A 19,548-nucleotide genomic window follows, 5' to 3' on the forward strand; every position below is an offset into this window, starting at 1 on the left:
AGTTTGGGACAAGCTGGAAAGAGTGGTGGCCTGTGCTGACCTTTAGACCATAGGCCTTAGGAGTGGGTGTGAGGAGTGGACAGTCTTGGGGCCAAAGGAGACAGACAGTGGGAGGCGGCAGCTGTCCCCACCCTTCTGCAGAGGCACTTTGGGAAGGCCGAGGTAGCCGTGTCAAGGTCAGAAGCATGGAAACCAGGCTGGCACAGGCTATGGAATGAAAAAAAAAGGGTGGGCAGGCAAGCAAGTATGTTTTTTAAAAGACATTTATAGAAAAATAGAGTTAAGGGATTTTTAAGTCTGGAAACGCTGGTGAGGCTGGCCTAGAAGCTCTGGTGCTAGGGCTGGGGGTCAAGTGAGCATGTGGGGAGGCAGGGGGCCAGGGGGCACACCATCTCTCTGCGGCCTTTGGCACATCCATTGGTAACAGCAGGCGCTGGCTGGCTTCTCCCATGTGTGGTCCTGGTCCTGTCCTGAGCCGGAGAGGTGGGCAGTCCTGGGTGTGGCCTTCGGGGGAACATAGCTGTGACCACCCATGGTCCTTGTTGGGTGGGCCTCAGTAAGCCCAGGTATAAGGCAGCAGAAGAGGTTTTAGAAACTGATGTCAAGGCTCTAGTCTAGCATCCTCAAGCCACCGGCAGCAGGGGCCCCCCAAGGTTTGGATGCCGAACCCTGCCCCCAGAGTCTCCCGATCAGAAGATCCGCAGGTCCCAGGTGATACACTGAGTAAACAGTCTCAGACAAAATGACCGAAGTGGGGTGGGGAAGGGAGGAAGGCCAGAGTCAGGACACAGCCTTCCTCCCTGTCCCAGACCCGTGCTGCAGGCTGGTCTAAGGGCCACAGCCCACGCCTGGTGGTCCAGGTCAAGGGTTCTAGGTAGGCTCAGGCCTGGAAACAGGGCCAGGCCACTGTACCAAGTGAAGGTTGGGAAGGCCCAGGGGCCAGGAAAGGGGAACAAGCAAGAGCTCTAGTGAGCTGTAGTCAGGAGGACAGAAAACTCTGTGGTGTGGATACAGGTCCCCAGCCCTGAGTCCCTACGGGGATCCAGAGTGACAGACCTGCTGCTACCATGAGCTGAAGTCCCCAAAACCTCGGCTGGGTTTTTTCTTGGCTACAGGGACAACTGCACTGGTTGAGGGCTCTTCCTCTGCTACACGTTTCCTAGAAAGAAAAGAACCACTCTAGCTGCTGTGTACCAATTCCTGGAGCTGGGGGCCCACACCCTCCCACGGCTCCCCTCAGTGTGATGTCACACAGCCACGTACCCCCAGCCCCAAGTCCTCAATCCCCAGCCTGCGCAGTGGCCCCCATGGCCCCTGCTTGTCCTCACCACTGGTGGGTTCTGACCCGTGGGCACTGGTAAGCTTGGAGAGCACCATGCAAAACGGGACAACAGCCCTCGCTCCACTCACGTGGCTGCCGGGTTGATGTACTTGCCCACCCCCTGGCGGTACGTCTGGGGGCCCTGGCTCCCCGGCTTGGGCTGGCTTGTTTTCACTGTGCTTTCTGGGGCCACCTCCTCGAGCTGCGTCTTCTTCCGCTCCTCAGCAATCTGTGAGGGAACAGGACAACAGCTGGCCCGGAGCTCCTCAGGCTGGGCAAGTTCCCCAGAAGCCCTGCCCACCTGGTGGCTGAGGCCCCCTCACCTGAGCGTCAGCCTCCTCGTAGGGGTCCACAAACACCGTGGTGGAGTCAATGCGGATCTCCTCCTAGCAGCAGAGGGAGACAAATGAGGGGCCGGCAGGAGGCAGCAGGCCCCTCCTAAGCCACCTGCCTGATGCCAGGCCTGAGCAGCAGTCCCTCTACTCTCCCTGAGTACATACCTTAGGGCGGTCAGTTTTGGGGTCACTCTCCACGTTCTCCATGGCTGTCAGTGTGTCAAAGCCCCCGACAACCCTGCGGCAGGGGGACAGGGGTACTCTGTGCTGCAGGCAGTGAACCCCCAAAAGCCAAGTCCCTGTGGCATGCCAGGAAGAAGGGCAGAGGATGGGCCTGAGAAGGTCCCATAGGGGTGAGGGCCATGGCCCGGGGAGGAGGGGCCGAGGAGAGAGGTAAGAGCAGGGCCAGTGGGCCACCTGGCTTGTTCAAAGTTTTATTGGGACGTAGCCACACCCATTGCTTCTATGCTAGTGCCTTTGGCGCTACAGACAGCTGAGCTGAGGGCTGTGACAGACCATGAAGCCAGGAAACTGGAAATACCATCCGGGCCTTCACAAAACAAGAGGACAGAGAACAAACATGGACCAGACTTGAGAACTGGAACCATCCAGAGGAGAGCCTGAGGGGGGTGAGTTCAGGGAGGGCAGCCGGCCAGAGGGGGCTAGAGCTCCTCTCAGCCAGCAGGTCTGCATGGCCATGACCATGGCAGTGATGGTGATGAGGGCAAATGAGCATGGAGCCAGGCGAGGGGGAAAGGCAGTGAGAGGGTCCCACTGGGGAAGAAGCCCACCCGCACCCCAGACCTTAGCAGCAGCTTCTCTTACCGCCCGAAGATAGTGTGCTTCTTGTCAAGGTATGCGCAGGAGCGGAAGGTGATAAAGCTGGGCAAGAAGAGAGGGCATCAGGACGAGCGTGCAAGCTCCCCCACCCAGCCTGACTTGGGTCATGGCTTCTGGGCACAAACCAGGCATCCTCGTCCCTCAAGAGCTATTCTGGGAAGCTGGAGCTCACTCGCGTGTGTGGCCTTCATGCCCTGCCCGTCCAGGGGACCAGGACCCCTGGCTCCCCAGGAAGAGGCCCAGGGCACAGCTGCCTGGGAAAGAGCAGGAGAGGCTGTGCCTCCAGACCCGGCTACTGCCACCTCCTGTCGGGCAGACACTGCCAAAGCCTGCAGGGAGAGGCTGCTGGGGGAGTGAGTGGCTGGGGAAACTGGACACCAGAGCCCACATCAGTGTGACAGCAGCTCAAGGAGCAGGGACTCTGAACTGGAAGAAAGGACACGAGCAGGAAAGGGAGCAAAGACACTGAGGAACATGGGTAAATACCCATAAACACTGACCAAGTAAATTTTTACATCTAGTTTGGTATAAAAATTAGTGAAATTTAAATGCCTAACTATACTAATGTGAGATGGTAGAGCTGGGGGGCCAGGACTGGAAGGATCTGTCTGGGCGGGACAGAGATAACTACTAATTACAGACTTTAAATAAATCTACTTAAGTGATACATCTAACTTCCAAATCAGGAGAAAGAAATGAAAAATATTTTTTATTTTATTTTTTTTAACATTTATTTTTGAGACAGAGAGAGACAGAGCATGAACGGGCGAGGGTCAGAGAGAGGGAGACACAGAATCTGAAACAGGTTCCAGGCTCTGAGCTGTCAGCACAGAGCCCGACGCGGGGCTCGAACTCACGGACTGCGAAATCATGACCTGAGCCAAAGTCGGCCGCTTAACCGACTGGCCGCCACCCAGGTGCTCCGAAAAATATTTTTTAAAAGGGTGACTAGAAAGCACAAATGAAGGTAACAGAAAGCAATCCAGACACCGTCTGGAAAGTTAGGTATGCACTTATGACTGTCAGGCTGAGGTAAAATAGTCCCCACTCCAGCATGTGCTGTTAGAAAGACAGCCCCAAGACTTCAAGGATCTAGAAAGCTCCAAGTTAAAGGATGGAAGGAGATGTTTAACAAGAGATGGAGGCAAAAGCATTCTGGGGCGGATCCCGGTGCATAAGGGCATGAGGCCACACCCCTGGAAGTGGTGCAGGCCGGGCAGCCTGCTGGGACACGGTGCGATGCCACCCATATCCCCGACAACCCACAGCATGCACACACGCACACACACCTGACAGGGACGGAAGGCTGAAGCACATTCCTCCAGGGACAGCACTCCCTTGGGGCCCACCAGGTCTGACCCGATGACAAGGCCAGCGGGCAGGTGTCCACAGACGTCAAAACCCACAACTGTGCAGACCTTAACTCTGGCCACCGAGTGGGTCACTCGCTACCACTCATTTCTAACACACATGGGGAACCTTAAAAGGGAATGAAATAGTCCCAAAGAAAAAAAAGGAAACAGAAAAACAATGAAAGGGCAAAGACATAATAGAAAGGAAGTCTCAAATTAGTTCTTTGACCTAAGAAGAAAGTGCCATCAACATATACAGACTCAAATGTCTTCAGGGTGGAGAGCAAGACGCGAGGCTAAGAAAGAAGAGAAAGAGAAGAGAAACAGGAAGAAGCCATTAAAGATGGAAACTGAGGGAACTTACATGAAGTAAAAACAGAGAAGCCTTTCGTGAGCCATTAAGGAGAGTGGGAAAGGAGATACGGTGAGCAACAGGAAAAGAGATGCCATGGAAGCAAGTTTGGAAATCTAGACATGGACCAGTTACATTCTGGCAAAACAGAAACGTGGGCCAGTTGGCCCACGGAGTGGAATCTGACTAAGGAATTAAAGTGAATGATCTGCAAAAGCTGTCCTTGACAAGCTAACTGAACAAGCAGCTGACTCCAATCTAAGTTTAACCACCCCAGGCTATAAAGTGAGGGCAGGCTCACTGTGCAGGCTGCACCCTCTCAGACTCTGGTCCCACCAAACCAGTTCTGACAAGCCACACCTGGCTCCAGAAGATAGATAGTGGCACATGGTCTAAAACAGTGGTCGTCGGACCATCATTGCACAGCAAGGACCAGACCGGGTTTACTCCAGAACAAAGGATTGACAGACAGCAAGGCTGGTCAGCCCAGAGGATACATCTACAAATTCCAGGAGTAAAGGAAAACCATAGGACCATAGTAACAGATGCTAAGAGAAAAACATCTGGAAATGCCACAGTCTCTCCAAAAAAGTAGGCCCCAAAACAAATTTGATCAGATGGCAAAACAGCATGTTACGCCCACTCCTCTCCTTACAGGCCTATGAAGTGACTGGTGTTCACACTAGAAGAGAAAACAGAACACCACCTTGTGTTGATAAACATGAGTATCTAGAAAACCCAAGACACTCTTAACAAAAACTATCTGAGTTATAAGAGAATTTGATAAAGTAGCTAGATATAAAATAGACTTTCTCGGGGCGCCTGGGTGGCTCAGTCGGTTGAGCATCCGACTTCAGCTCAGGTCATGATCTCATGGTTTGTGAGTTCGAGCCCCGCATCGGGCTCTGTGCTGACAGCTCGGAGCCTGGAGCCTGCTTGGGATTCTGTGTCTCCTTCTCTCTCTGCCCATCCCCTGCTTGTGCTCTGTCTCTCTCTCTCAAAAATAAATAAATAAATGTAAATAAATAAATAAATAAATAAAATAGGCTTTCTCCACATGCGCAACAGAATTGGAAAATAATTCTCATTACAAAAATATCACAAGTCATAAAATCCTTAATGAACAGGCTTATCCAGGAAGGCAGGGAGCCCAGGTGAAGAAAACTATAAAGCCACATTAAAAGATATAAAACACAGCCTCACAGAATGTCAAGACACATTCATAAATGGAAGAGGTCATATATCTATCCTTCCAAACTATCAACATCACATCACTCCAATTAGAACCCCCATAGTCTGCTGTAGATAAAATGATCTTAAAATCTGGGGTGTGTGGCAGGCTCAATCGGTGGAGCATGCACTCTTGATCTTGGGGTTTTAAGTTCAAGCCCCACACTGGGTGTACAGCTTGAGAAAAAAATAAAATCAGGGCACCTGGTGGCTCCATTGGTTAAGCGTCCAACTTTGGCTCGGGTCATGATCTCGTGGTTTGTGAGTTCGAGCCCCACATTGGGCTGTCTGCTGTCAGCACAGAGCCCACTTTGGATACTCTGTCTCTCTCCCTCTCTGCCCCTCCCCTGCTTATGCACGCTCTCTCAAAAAGTCTTTTTTTTTTAATGATTATTTTTGCGAAAAAGATCACGCGCATGCAAACGCACACAAGTTGGGAAGAGGCAGAGAGAGGGAGACAGAGAATCCCAAGCAGGCTCCACACTGTCAGTACAGAGCCCAACTCGGAGCTCTTGGTCCCATGACCCTGAGGCTCAAGACCTGAACAGAAATCAAGAGTCAGATGCTCAACCGACTGAGCCACCCACGTGCCCCTGTATTTTTAAGAGCTTTTTAGTCATTGATATTCCAGATGTTTTTCCCAGGTATTTTCCATTTGACAAGATCCCAGATAATATTTTGCTTTAATGTTACTTTTTGAGAGAACAGGGGAGGGGCAGAGAGAAAGCGGGGCAGAGACAAAGTGGGGCAGAGCATCTGAAGCAGGCTCTGTTCTGAGAGCAGAGAGCCTGAGGCCGGGCTCGAACTGTAAGTTCGAGATCATGACCTGAGCCGAAGTTAGACACTCAACGGACTGAGCCACCCAGGCATCCCTGCCGTTGACTCACCTCTAATATGAGGGTGCCCATCAGAGCCCCTGTCAAGTGTGCCTGGTTGGCCCCAGACACCACGGGCACAGTGGAGAAGGGGGTGCTGGGACTGCCTGGGCCCCAGGGTGTCCTCTCTCAAGGGAGGCCCCTTTTGTATCCTGATGGTCCCCTAGCTTAGGTGACTCGTTCCAGGTGATTTTCCATAAATCCTTTACATCCTAAGCCAGGGCCCTCCTGCTGAGTGCTTCCTACAGAGAAGGTGCTCCTCCAGCAGGTGTTCTGGGAGAGGCCCGGCTCCTTTCCCCACCTCCTCCCAGGCATGTGTTACATCCTTGTGTAAATCAGGGCCTAATTCCAGATTATATATACATATACATAAACTTCCTCATAAAAAGTGAGCAAAGAGGAAGAGTTGACAAAGAACAAGCAGAAACTAAAGACTTTTAAAAATCAGAAATAATGAAACTCAGTGAACTCCTCCAGCTCCCAAGAGAGGGAATGATTGAGGCCAAGCGAAACCCTGCCTGGCTGGGTACCCCCATTCTACCCAGCTGCACGGCTCTGCGGGGGAATCCCATCAAACGTCCAGGAAAGCCACCACTCCTGCCCCACTCGATGCCACCATCATCAGCCCCCACATTGCACAGACCGATCTCCCCTGCCCTGCCAGCCCCATTGTGCAAGGCTCCTCCGGAAAACTGTCTTGCCACTGCCCCACAGACATCCCCCACCCCTGTCCCTCCCAGGTTGAGTCTGGCTGTTCCCCTTCCCACACTCACTTCCGGTGGTGCCTCACCCCTCGCCTTTTCATCTAGACCAGGGTGGCCAGGTCTTTACTTCCAGCTCATTCTCACCCCCTTGGCTGACCCACTAGGACCAGGTTGAGTGTCCCAAGCATCTCACACCTCAATGCTGCAAGCAGAATTCTCACACCCTCACTGGGTCTCCCCATTTCCAGAAATGCACTACAAGTTCTAGCCGCCCCTGCCCCCCATCATGCACTCTCCCCACAGCCCGGGCCAGCCACACCCACACCCGCATCTGCCTCCTACAGCCACTCTGGGTCTCTGTGTAACCACCCATGTCTATTCTTTCATGGGCACATACAAAGCACACACACTTGGGGGGTGGGGGAGTGGTGAGTCTCCCCCCGGAGTGCTGCCCACTTTCTGGGTGGGATTCAGGTAGTGTATGCTCTCTAGGGCAAAGCTAAGAGGGAGGACCCACCCACAGCTGCCGGCTGACTCACAATTGAGACTTGTTGGTGTTGGGTCCCGAGTTGGCCATGCTGAGGATACCCCGGCCCGTGTGCGAGAGGTTGGGCCGGAATTCATCTTTGAAGGGCTTTCCCCAGTATGACTCCCCACCTGGAAGAGAAAGCAGCATGACTGGCAGTAAGAATGACTGGGTCCCAGGCCAAGTGCAGCCCGAAGGACGAAGCCCAGCTCTGGAAATGTGTGTTGAGTCCCAAGGGGCACTGCTGCCAAGTACCTCAGAGGGCAGCCCTGGCCCCGAGGGACCCTCATCACTATCTCCCCATGGACTCCTCCCAGCCCCCAGGTCCTTCAGAGCCCCTACATGGGGCCAGGCCCCTAGTACAAGGAGAAGGTGAAAACCACAGGTTATTACTGCTAACACCACGTGGGGTGAGGGAGTGGCCCGGGCCCAAGGAGCCAACAGGCTGAAGGGTTCAAGAGGCAGCAAGAAGGCAACATGTTGCTTTTCATCCTCTAACCAGGCCTTACAACCATCTCAAAATGAGAAAAATGAGGGATGTGCCTGAGGTCACACAGCAGGCTGGTGGCTGGTCTGTCAGATTCCACATCTGGAGCTCTCAGCACAGCCTGCACCCACCTACCCCCTCGCGGCCTATGAAGCAGCCAAAGCTGCCAGGGTGGCCCCCATACTAGTACCTACCTGTGCCTGTGCCAGTGGGGTCTCCCCCCTGGATCTGTGAGAAGACAAGAAGCCAGTCAGCAAGCTGTACCCCTTGAGCCTGAGGCCCTGCCTGGCCCTCCTGCCACCGCCCACCACCACTGGCTGAATGAACTCCCCACCTGCCAGGGGGGCTCAAGGGAGTTCTGGGTGAGGACAAGGCCCTCCCAGGCCACTTCTCTGCACAAGCCTAGTGTGGCCAGGCTGGGGACTCTTAGGGGTCAGCCTGCAGGCTCCCTGCCCTGAAAAAAAGGGGCTCATAGGAATGACTCCCAGGAGTCACCTGCAGGACTCACGCTGGCCAGGAGTCACAGGGCCCCTACAGAGAAGCAAGTCTTTGGCCAGTGCTGACTCTTGTCACTCACCACAAAGTTCCTGATGGATCTGTGGAAGATGGTGCCATCGTAATACTGCTTCTTGCAGAGTTTGATGAAGTTTTCACAGGTTTTTGGTGTCTACAAAATAGCCCAGATACTTCTGTGAGGCAAGGAGCAACTGATGCAAGGATCACAACTGCCACCCAGGGCCCTTACCGTGCAGGGGCAATGGTCTGCTGCCCAGCCCAGACATGGTAAAGAAGGACCTGTGAAGCTAAATGACAAGACACTTGTATCTGCCGTGACCCTAAGCCAGGGCCGTGGAGAGACACTTGAACAAGTGGGGGGCAGGGGTGTGTGTGAGGAGCCTGACCCCTTTCGTGTGAAGGTTGTGCACACAACTGCTCAGAGCACGGACCAAGGAAATGCAGTGCACCGCTAACAGGGTCCCTAACAGAAAGGGAGGTGAGGGCACCATACTTCCTGGAGACCAAGTGGAATTTTGTACCACGAGCATGTGCCAAGTGCAGCTATGTATTTAAGACCCTGGCAAGGGCCTGGACTTAGGTGGAGGGGATGGCAGCCACCTACCATGTCGCAGTGCAGCTCCAGGTTGAGGTCGCCCTTGTTGGTGTGCAGCCGCACATAGCCCTTCTTCTTCACAAACTGGTAGCGCAGCACATCCTCATCGATGGCAGCTGCAAACCAAGGCCAGAGCTCTGTGCTGCCCTCCATCTCGGGCAAGCCCACCCCACACCAGGCTCTAGGGCCGGGGACGCAGCCCCAGCTTTGGGGAGAGCCCAAGAGTCTTCCTGGTCTGAGCATAGGCTCACAGGGGCCACAGTGGCAGGACAGGGTGAGTGTACAGGTAGAGGGATGAGGAAGGGCTCAGAGGTTAAGGAGGTACTAGAAAAGCCTGGACACAGCAGGCTAGGAGGGGCAAAGGGGATGGTGGGGACTTGGCAGGCTGAGAACACAAGAGGAAGGGGCGTGGGGACAGTGCCAAGGTGGGACGTGGGCTGGAGCCCAAGGCAGGGCAGCCCCGGCAGGTGGAGGGAGGACCTTCTACTCCCGGCCTGGCCCCCCTGCAGCCTCTGCCATCCAGGACAAACATACTTTCCAAAAGGGCCTATGGCTGCCTGACCATGCCTGAGTTGCCTAAGCACCCATGAAGGCCAGGCATGATAAAGTGATGCTCAAGGGGGCGCCCTGCCCTTGGACGCTGTTAAGCAGCACTGCTGGAGATGAAGGTGCAAAGGCAGCTACCTGCTTCGTGCGTAGTCTCTGGAACCATGGCAGTGGAGGTGAAGGAGGCGCTGACCTTGCCAGTGGAATAGTGCGCCTGGAGAGGAAACCACATGGGTGCATTAGTGGTGCCCTGAGAGGCTGGGGCCCCACTGCTCAGGCCCTGCTTGGTGCCCTTCCTCCAAGAAACTGTCCATGGCCGCCGCCCACAGAGCCCAGCAGGGACCTCCTGGGGGCCGGGCCCTCTAAGAGCTCACGGACTGAGGGGACCGAGCCAGGGTGCTCGCAACACAGGGCCCCGCCTGTGCAGGAGTCTGAGGCTGAGCTGGCCAAGGCTCTCATGTAAACTGAAACCCTGGAAGTAAGTAGAAACTGGTCACCTCTGGTATTCACAGTACCAGGGACTCTAGTTCTTTTGCAAACGTTTCAACTTTTTACAGTAAACACACTGCCTTTTTAATCAGGAAAAAATAAACCCCAATAGGTTTTATTTTTATCTAAGACAATGGGAAAAAAAAGATTTCTCCCGGTTAGAAGGAAATACATCAAAATACTAAGCACTGTTGTTTTAGAGGAATGGGATTATTAACCACAACCTTTCTTTTCTTACTTTTGCAAATTTTTCTGGATAATTCTTTAAGGATGGAGCCTCAGAGCCCCCTCTGTCCCCCTCATCCCCCATAGCCCTGCCCGAACAGGCCATGTGTGGCCTCCAGCACCCCACCTGCCATCCCCAGCCTCCTGAGGCCCATTTTCAATGCAGCCCTCCTATGGGCCTCCAAGGGGCACGTGGGCTCTGAGGGGTTCTGGCCACCCCCCTCCAAGTATATCCCAAGGCCTCCATGAGTCCCTTCACCAAGACCTCTGAGGGGCTGAGCTGGGCAGGCTGGCTGAGCTGGCAGCTGTGTGGCCCTCTGCCTACTCACAGCATTCAGCTTGTCCACTTTCTTCTTCTCTGGGACTTTCATGGTGGCAGCCAGAACCTCGTCCCCTTTGAACTCTTTGTAGAGCTCCTGCAGCGTCTCTCGGGTCTCGGCGTTTGTATTTTTCAAATAATAAGATGGGTCCTGTTTGGCCTTTTCTTCATCTATAAAACAGCACAGTGGCCCTGATCAGCCGAGCCCCCAGCAATGTCCCGAAATGTGCACGACAGGGACAGGAGGCCAGAGCCTGCTGTAATAGTGGAAGCCCAGGCTAGGACTTAGGCTGGGTAACCTGAACCTCCATCACAGTGACGCTTTCCTGGTAGCTATGATGAAGAAAAGGGTGTGCAGAGGGAGAGAGAGCGAGGAAACGGCTCACAAGGGTACAAGTCAACCCGCCCACAGTGTTCTCCACAGTCGGCTCTGGTCTGTCCCCAGCCGTGACCTGGCCCCAGTGGCTCATACACAGCCCTGCACCAAATGACACTGGGAGCAGCAACCAACTAGCTGAGCAGAGGCCACAGTCACCACCCCTCACTGACTACCTATTCCCACAATGAGAACAGAGCCAATTTCTAAGAAGCGAGTGGAGGACCTGGGAGAGGAAGCAGCCTAGAAGGGCCTTGGAGCTGGGTGTTGAGTGGGGAAGAGGCGGCAGTCAGGCCTCCATGGCATGAGGCGGTGGGCACCAAGGATACTGGCCCCAGCTGGGACGCCCACAACAGGCCCCCTGGGGGCAGGCATGGGCCAACAAGGTCCTGCCAACTTCAGCACAGAAGCTAAGTGTAGCCAGTCTAGGCTTTAGCAAGACTCCTGGATGCTCCAGCCCCAGGAAGGCGAGGGCTTTACCCAGAAAGCACTGGCACCCAAACCCCTGGCACCCAGACCAGCTGCCATTGCACCTACCAGGATCTGTTATTTTTATGTTATTCTTCACATGAAAGAAGTTGGAGACATTGAATTTGTCCAAATTGGTGGGGTCCTGCAGCAAAAAGAACACACACAGCACAGTGAGCCAGGCAGTGAGGCAGGCAGGTGGCCTGAGTGCTGGGGTTGGGAAGGAGAGGCCAGTGGCAGCACAGAGATCTGGGGTGTCGAGCAGGGAATGGAGGGTGGGCGTCAGGGGTCAGGGGAGGGTTCTGCCTGAGCACGGCCAGGAGCAGGGGTGGGGTGGGGACAGTGATATAAATGGCTAGCTGCTCTCCAAACTGTGTCCCCTTCTCCCTAGCACACGGAAGATGAGCATGTCTCGCATCAGGCAGCCATGGGACGGATGGAGTTTCGTGGAGGGGATGCAGGCAGAATGGGGCACCCATCTTAGCCTCCCACATGCCACACCCCACGCTCCCTTCGGCCGGCTGCCACAGACCCCTTGGTGCCTCAGGTCCTGGTGACAGCAAGCCCACACTGTGGGAGGGAATGTGCACGGACCTCCGATGAGGACAGGACAAGCCCTGGATGGGAGGGGTCCACAAAGGCCACCCCTGGTTTCTAAGTCCAGGTCTTTCAGGAACCCACTCTCTGACACTCAGAGGCACACCCTAGCTCTATGCTCACCACTGGGGTAGAGCACACACCAGCCCATCCTCTCCCACTTGGATACGGAGATGGCTCTGGGGCAGAGAGGAGCGGCCTTGACGTAGCAAGGGCAGGCACTGGAAGAACAGATGTGAAGCGGCCTCGTGAAGGCCCAGGCTGACAAGAGAGCAGGGGTGCTGCCAGGAGCTGAGGGCAGCTGGGAAACAGCAGGCAGGTCACAGAGCCTGGGTGGAGAGGTGGGGTTGGCAGGGGGGTGCCACGGTCCCTCCTGGGAACAGCAGTGGGAAGGGGACACCCACCTGGAGGGTGATGATGTCCTGCCGAGAGAAGGGCTCGTCTGTCAGCAGGTCTCGGAAGTTCTTGGCCTTGATATTTAGTTGCTCCACTGCCTACACCCAAGAGAGAGCCCACTGTTACAGTGCTGGCCCCAATGCTGGCACCAGGAGCCTGGAGCCCACCCAGATGACAGCGCCATCTCAGAGGTGAGGAAAAAGACGGGACCCACCAAGGGCTCACAGCAGTGGCACCACCACTGAGGGCAGAGCTTGATGAGCCTGAAAGATTCAAATTCAGCCATTTGAGCAAAGCTCACCAAAGGACACTCTCATGATACACATCTTATGTCAATAAGCAGGCTCAACAAGGCCAGCCATGCATCTCTATCAAAGCCCTTCCACCAAATCTGTGCACTCTTTGGGCAAAAGTGACCCCTGGAGCCCCTAGGGTGGCACTGGCCACCAGGACCCTGCCAACAGCTGGTGACAGGTCTGATAACATCTCAGGGAGGGTTTCCCTGCAACATGGGGCCCACACCCTGCTCTGTACCCTGTGCTGGCATACCCAGAGCAGGAGGACAGGTATGGAAATCAGGGCCTCCTCACCCTCACACTTGCCCACCAGCCTGCATCTGCTCCTCCTGGGGACTCCACCAGGATGCGGTGGAGGGGGGCTCCGTGCTCCCCTCAGCCCCAGGCCTGCCCTCAGAGCACAGGTTCCCTTCCAGGGCCCGGTCAGTGAAGATGAAGATGGTGGGAAGGACCCCTGGGGTACAAAAGAACTGGCCAGGTTTCAGGTCTGGAGGCTGCAGGAAGGGCACACCTCTTCCTGTCTGCGCTGACAGCTCTCAGAATATAGGCTCCACGGGGACAGGCTGTGCCCACTGCACCCAGTGCAACCTTAACGCCAGCCCAGGGTTTCCCTGGAGCATACACCCAAAGAGCCTGCATGGGACACAGTTCCCAAGAACCCACCTCATAGGTATAGACATTGCCCGTGGTCTTGACAGCTACGATGTGGGTGTTGTTGGTGAACACGGTGAATAGCACTGGGCAGTGGTACTTTCCTAGAAAGAAGGCTCATCATCAGGGAAATACAAATCAAAACCACAATGAGATACACCTCACACCTGTCAGAATGGCTAAATTAACAACTCAGGCAACAACAGATATTGGTGAGGATGCGGAGAAAGAAGAACCCTTTTGAATTGCTGGTGGGAATGCAAACCGGTGCAGCCACTCTGGAAAACAGCGTGGAGGTTCCTCAAAAAATTAAAAATAGAATTACCCTACGACCCAGCAATTGCACTACTAGGTATTTATCCAAGGGATACAGGTATGCTGTTTCGAGGGGACACATGCACCCCCATGTTTATAATAGTGCTGCTGACAATAGCCAAAGTATGGAAAGAGCCCAAATGTCCATCGATGGATGAATGGATAAAGAAAATGTGGTGTATATATATGTGTACACACACACCACACACACTGGAGTATTACTCGGCAATCAAAAAGAATGAAATCTTGCCATTTGCAACTACATGGGTGGAACTGGAGGGTATTATGCTAAATGAAATTAGAGAAAGACAAATATCATATGACTTCACTCATATGTGGAATTTAAGATACAAAACAGATGAACATAAAGGAAGCAAAAATAATATAAAACAGGGAAAGAGAACAAAACATAAGAGACTCTTATTTTGTTTTTGTTTTTTAATGTTTACTTATTTTTGAGAGAGTGAAAAAGATACAGCATGAGCAGGGGAGGGACAGAAAGAGAGGGAGACACAGAATCCAAAGCAGGCTCCAGGCTCTGAGCTGTCAACACAGAGCCAGACGCGGGGCTCGAACTCACAAACCACGAGATTATGACCTGAGCTGAAGTCAGATGCTCAACCAACTGAGCCACCCAGGCGCCCCTAACATAAGACACTCTTAAATATAGAAAACAAACTGAGGGTTGCTGGAGGGCTTGTGGATGGAGGCATGTGCTAAATGGGCAAGGGGCATTAAGGAGAACACTTGTTGGGATGAGCACTGGGTGTTATATGTAGGGGATGAGTCACTGGACTCTACTCCCTGAAATCATTATTGCACTATATGCTAACTAACTTGGATGTAAATTATAAATACATAAATAAATAATAAATGAATGAATAAATGGGAGAAAGAAAGAGGAAGGAAGGATGGAAGGAAGGAAGGAAGGAAGGAAGGAAGGAAGGAAGGAAGGAAGGAAAGAAGGAAGGAAGGAAAGACAGGAGGGAGGGAGGGAGGGAGGACACGCAGAGACCAGAGAAAGGCCCAAGGTCAGAGAAAAGGAGGAGGCAAAACTCTGTGTCAGCATGCCCAGAGTGGAGACCCAGAGGGACAGTCAGATACTCAAGCCCCCTCCTCCCACTCCACTGGGAAACTCCTAGTCATTCTGCAAAACCCAACCCCTACTTGGCCTTCCTTGGAAGAGTCTGCTCCATCAGCCCCCAACCCACTGCTAACTATCACCACCCTGGCCCCATCCTCCATCTCAGACCTTGCCACATTCCATCACCTATGTTACTGCAACAAACTCCCATTGCCCTCCCTGCCCCTGCCCTGCCAACTCCGCACCAGGCAGCCAGGAAGCCTGTTCAAGTAAGTCTCAACAAATAAACTGAGAAAAAAGGGCAGGAGAATATTTGCAGATTAAGAGACTTAGATATCAAAGACATGGATTTGTGTGGACTTAAAAAAAAAAATCTTGATTTGAAAACTTAAAAAAAAAAAAAAGGAATGCATTCCAGAAATTTGACCACTGGCTGGATATTTGACAATACTAAGGAATTCCTGTTAATTTTTTAGATGGGATGATGGTAGTATGACTAGTTTTGGAGTCCTTATCTTTTAGAGATACACACTAACGTACTTAAGCATGAAATGATACAGTACCTGATATTTGCTTCAATATCACCTAGGCACATGGCAGCACAGATAAAATCAGACAGCCCTGAGTGGATGGGACTGAAGCTGGGTGATGGATGTGGGGCAGGGGATCACCATACTGATTCTACTTTAATGTCTCTGAAGTTTTCAATTAAAAACAAAGCAAAAAGGGCACTCAGTCATTTGAACATCCAACTCTTGATTTCAGCTTGGGTCATGATATCACAGTTCATGGGTTTGAGCCCTGTGTCAGCATGGAGCCTACTTGGGATTCTCTCTCAATTTCTCTCTGTCCTTCCCTCGCTCGCTCGCCCACACTCTGTTTCTCTCTCTCAAAATAAATAAACATAAAGAAAGAAAGCAAAGAAAGGTGCTTACTGGTCAAAACTGTTTTAAAAAAAACAAACAGGTGAAAGGTCAAACTTGTCTTTTCCTCTCTGGCTGGTATCTGAGAGTCCTGTGGCTGCCTGGACCCTGCATGACTGCCCGGCACCATCCCCAACCCTGACCCCTCTGACTGAAGCCCCTGCTTCCACCCCTTGTACTATTCCAGCAATAATGGACTGCTCAGGGCCTTTGCACTGGCTGTGCCCCCTGCCTGGAATGCTTTCCCCCACATCTCCACAGGCCTCCTCTTTCATCAGATTCCCACTCAAATCCTATCAGTGTGTTTTCCTAGGAGTCTCTTCCCTCATCTTTAACTTTGGTTGGTGGTAGAAGCAGCATCTGACACACTAAGGTGATCTGTTTTCCAGTTTCCTCCCTTGCCATTCCAGAAGCTTTTATTCCAGAAGGGATGTAGCCTATTCTGCTCTCTGCATGTGGTAGGTGCTCAGTAAATATTTGCTGAATGAGAGACACACTGTGGGCCTCTCTAACTCAGCTGATCTCAGAGAGGAAGATCTACACCACTTGGCTACAGGTCCCTGACCTCCAGGGACTGTCCACAAAGCACTGTGCACACTCACTCATTTACAGCGAACTAGCACCTATTGTGAGCCAGGCTCTGGGGTGCGATAGGACTGCCCGGTCCCAGCTTCACGTGTTTCAGCATCTCCCCAAAATGTACGTTCCTGGTTAGCAGAGACAACCCCCACCATGGCATCTATATGGGCCAAGAGAACTGTGCCAGGCCCACAAAGAACCAAGAGCAAGGTTGGTGCCTGTGGGGGTCACCTCAACTCTGGTATCTGATGAATAAGAATGGTGGAGGGAGGGGCACCTGGGTGGATCAGTCGTTGAGTATTTAACTTTGGCTCAGGTCACGATCTCACGGTTCATGAGATCAAGCCCGGCATCGGGCTCACTGCTGTCAGCACAGAGCCTGCTTCAGATCCTCTGTCCCTCTCTTTCTGCCCTTCCTCCACTTGCACTTTCTCTCAAAAATAAACAAACATTAAAAAAAAAAAAACAAAAACAAGAATGACTGAGGGTGCAGAGAGATATAAAGCAGGAGGACCCCAGGGCTGGGGTGGGCTTTACAACCAGTGGTGAGGAGAAGCCCAGACTAAGAGCTGCCTGGCGAATCCATCACACTGCCCATACCTACTGCCCTGGGCCTCAGTCTGAGCAGCTTCTGGTTCCAGTGATGAGCAGACCAGCGCCTCATCCAGACAGGGTCCATGCCCACAGGACCCAACTATACACACAAAGGCCACCAACAACCCTCACAGCCCCACTGCCCTTGCGGGAAGAAATATCCCACCCACCCCCAGCTTTAAACAACTTGGACCTTTAAGGAAAAATTATACATCTTTTTTTTTTTAATTGGGGTAAAGTACATATAAACCTTTGCTACTTTAATCATTTTATAATTTTAAGTAACCTCTACTGCCAACATGGGGTTTAAACTCAAGAGTCATGTTGTCCATTGACTGAGCCAGCCAGATGCCCCTACATCTTTGAAAAATTAAGTGCCTGGGATGGGGTGCCTGGGTGGCTCAGTCAGTTAAGCACCTGACTCCTGATTTCAGCTCAAGTCATGATCTCATGATTCAGGAGACTGGCCTCGGGTTGGGCTCTGTGCCAATATGATGGGGTCTGCTTAGGATTTTCTCTCTCCCTCTCTCTGCCTCTCCCTCACTCGCACATGCTCTCTCTGTCTCTCTCTCAAAAATAAATAAACATAAAAAAGAAAAAAAATCATGTCTGGCTTGATCAGAAAGGAATGATGGATTCTGCAGAGATCTTGGTGAGAGACAGGGGCTATGGGGTCTGTGGGCCAATTTTTGAATTGGGTGTCAAAGGGATCACTCACCTTCGTTGTTCTTTGCAAAGTTCAGCTTGATCAGGGACCTCCCATCCAGCTTCTGGAAGGAAAATAATTAATAATTAGTAATAATGAATAAGTGGCTGATGTGAAGAAATGCTGAGGCTATGAGGCTAGGTGAAGCAGAGACTGGAGGTCTCTGACCAAGCAAGCCTTTACAGCTACAGGCAAGAGGAAAAGCCACACAGGTGCTGACCCAAGGCCCCCAGGACACAGAAGTAACCTGGAGAAGATGGGCTATACAACCCAGGCTCTAAGTGGGCAAACTGAACTGCTCACAGGGGCAGACCCCCAGCTAGAGGTGGAGGCTGAGTGTGGAGATTTGTTTTATACTTCTCAAATGTTCAGACATTTTTATTGTGAGCACTGATTACTTCTGAAGCTAAAAAAATGTGTGTATTTCTTCTTCTGGGTGGTGGATACAGAGATGGGCACCTACAATTTTGCTGTATGACTATTTAAAACAGAATATTAAAAAGTGGGGGGAAAGGAATCAATATACCCAAATGCTGAGTGATTGTGATGGGATCCTCTATTTTCCAAAGTTCCTGCACTGTCTGCAGTTTACCTCTTCTGTGGGAAACTTTACAATAAAACAAAGTCCAGGCAGCCAGAGGAAAAATGCTGCCCCAGTGTGGGAGGGCTGGGTTGGAGGCAGTGAAGGGGGCTGTGGAGACCCCAGAAGGGGAGGCAAGGCTGTGCACCTAGGAGCACCTGAGGGCCCACAACCTGGCAGCCTCTGACCACTCTGGTGCGGGCCCAACCCTGACTACCTAACGCACAGAGAAAATGCTGGGTGGGCATCCCTGGGCCAGGCCCCCATGTCCTCACCCTCCTGAGTGGCCAGGCCACATGCGAAGCCTTGTGAGGCCACTGCCTGCTGGCCAACCCACCCTTGTTCCTCCACGGCTGGTTTCATTCCTTCCTTTGCCACTCAATGGCCCTTCTCACCAGTGCAGGTGAGCATTAGACTCTACGACAGACAACAGGGTCCCTGCTCTGAGGTTGCTCCCATCAGAAAGCCCTCCTCCTTCAGGACCAGGCACATGATCCAACCCAGAGAGACCCCATATACAACTCCTGGCGGGAGGCCAAGCCCAGGACATCTACATGTTTTGGGGGCCCTGACAAGCACCTGAGAAGCAAAATGTCCACAGTAACAATATCCACTGGGAAGGAGACAGAGGACATATGGACAAGAAAACACGAGAGGGGTCAGGGGCAGAGTGGGGCCTAAAAGACACCATTGACACCACAAAGCAGACCCTCAGCAGCAGAGGAGCCCCAACATCAGATGCTCCACTGAGGCAGAAGTGACCTTCATGTCAGGGAAGGCAATGTACCCCAAACACAAGCCAATCGCACGGGGCACAGGCAGGCAGCACAGACCCCATAGGAAGCCCCTGGAAGCCCACAGTGGCTTCCAGCAGACAGCCTCAAAGAAAAACACTGCCAATCACACTTTCAAATGACAACAAATGAGGAAGGACACAGCAGACACCAGAAAGAGAGCACTCTCCTTAGGGAGGCCAGACCACCAGCAGCACCTCAACCACCTGAGAGAAAAGTCCACAGGCTCTGGGCAGCCGGGCCCAGAACATGCACCACTGGTCTAGCCCTGTCTCATCCAAGGGCAGGGGAGCCACTCACTTGATCCAAGGGGCCCAAAGCACCCTACACCCTGTCACAAGTGCCAGAGGAGCCCAGATAGTACAGAAGGGCCTCCAGAAAACAGGTAACAAGACCTCGGCTAAGTAAAGAACCAGTGACATTTCACTTGTCCCAGGCTGCCAACCAGGACACTGTTCACATCGCTCACCCTCTCAC

At 52.7% G+C, this 19,548-nt stretch overlaps 1 protein-coding gene across 4 annotated transcripts in view; it reads right to left on the reverse strand.

The window, feature by feature from the left end:
- PPIL2 (peptidylprolyl isomerase like 2) overlaps positions 1 to 19,548 on the reverse strand; it is a 30,919-nt gene that overhangs the window by 1,249 nt on the left and 10,122 nt on the right. The window contains exons 6-21 of one of the 4 annotated variants that reach the window (XR_008291757.1): positions 17,710 to 17,761; positions 13,509 to 13,600; positions 12,558 to 12,647; positions 11,626 to 11,701; positions 10,723 to 10,883; positions 9,818 to 9,893; positions 9,143 to 9,249; positions 8,600 to 8,689; positions 8,217 to 8,250; positions 7,549 to 7,666; positions 2,482 to 2,538; positions 1,822 to 1,894; positions 1,645 to 1,707; positions 1,411 to 1,550; positions 1,057 to 1,159; positions 41 to 207 (exon numbers count right to left, since the gene is read on the reverse strand). Coding sequence is in view for 3 of the 4 variants with exons in the window: in XM_027049707.2 (XP_026905508.1) it covers positions 1,063 to 1,159; positions 1,411 to 1,550; positions 1,645 to 1,707; positions 1,822 to 1,894; positions 2,482 to 2,538; positions 7,549 to 7,666; positions 8,217 to 8,250; positions 8,600 to 8,689; positions 9,143 to 9,249; positions 9,818 to 9,893; positions 10,723 to 10,883; positions 11,626 to 11,701; positions 12,558 to 12,647; positions 13,509 to 13,600; positions 17,710 to 17,761 (1,326 nt within the window). In the remaining variant the exon portion in view is untranslated. Of the gene's footprint in view, positions 1 to 12; positions 208 to 247; positions 1,160 to 1,410; positions 1,551 to 1,644; positions 1,708 to 1,821; positions 1,895 to 2,481; positions 2,539 to 7,548; positions 7,667 to 8,216; positions 8,251 to 8,599; positions 8,690 to 9,142; positions 9,250 to 9,817; positions 9,894 to 10,722; positions 10,884 to 11,625; positions 11,702 to 12,557; positions 12,648 to 13,508; positions 13,601 to 17,709; positions 17,762 to 19,548 lie in introns of those variants that run through there. The other 3 variants (XM_015088465.3, XM_027049707.2, XM_053206213.1) reach the window with 3 other exon arrangements.

Source organism: Acinonyx jubatus, chromosome D3 (assembly GCF_027475565.1).
Source record: "Acinonyx jubatus isolate Ajub_Pintada_27869175 chromosome D3, VMU_Ajub_asm_v1.0, whole genome shotgun sequence".
Lineage (NCBI taxonomy): Eukaryota > Metazoa > Chordata > Mammalia > Carnivora > Felidae > Acinonyx > Acinonyx jubatus.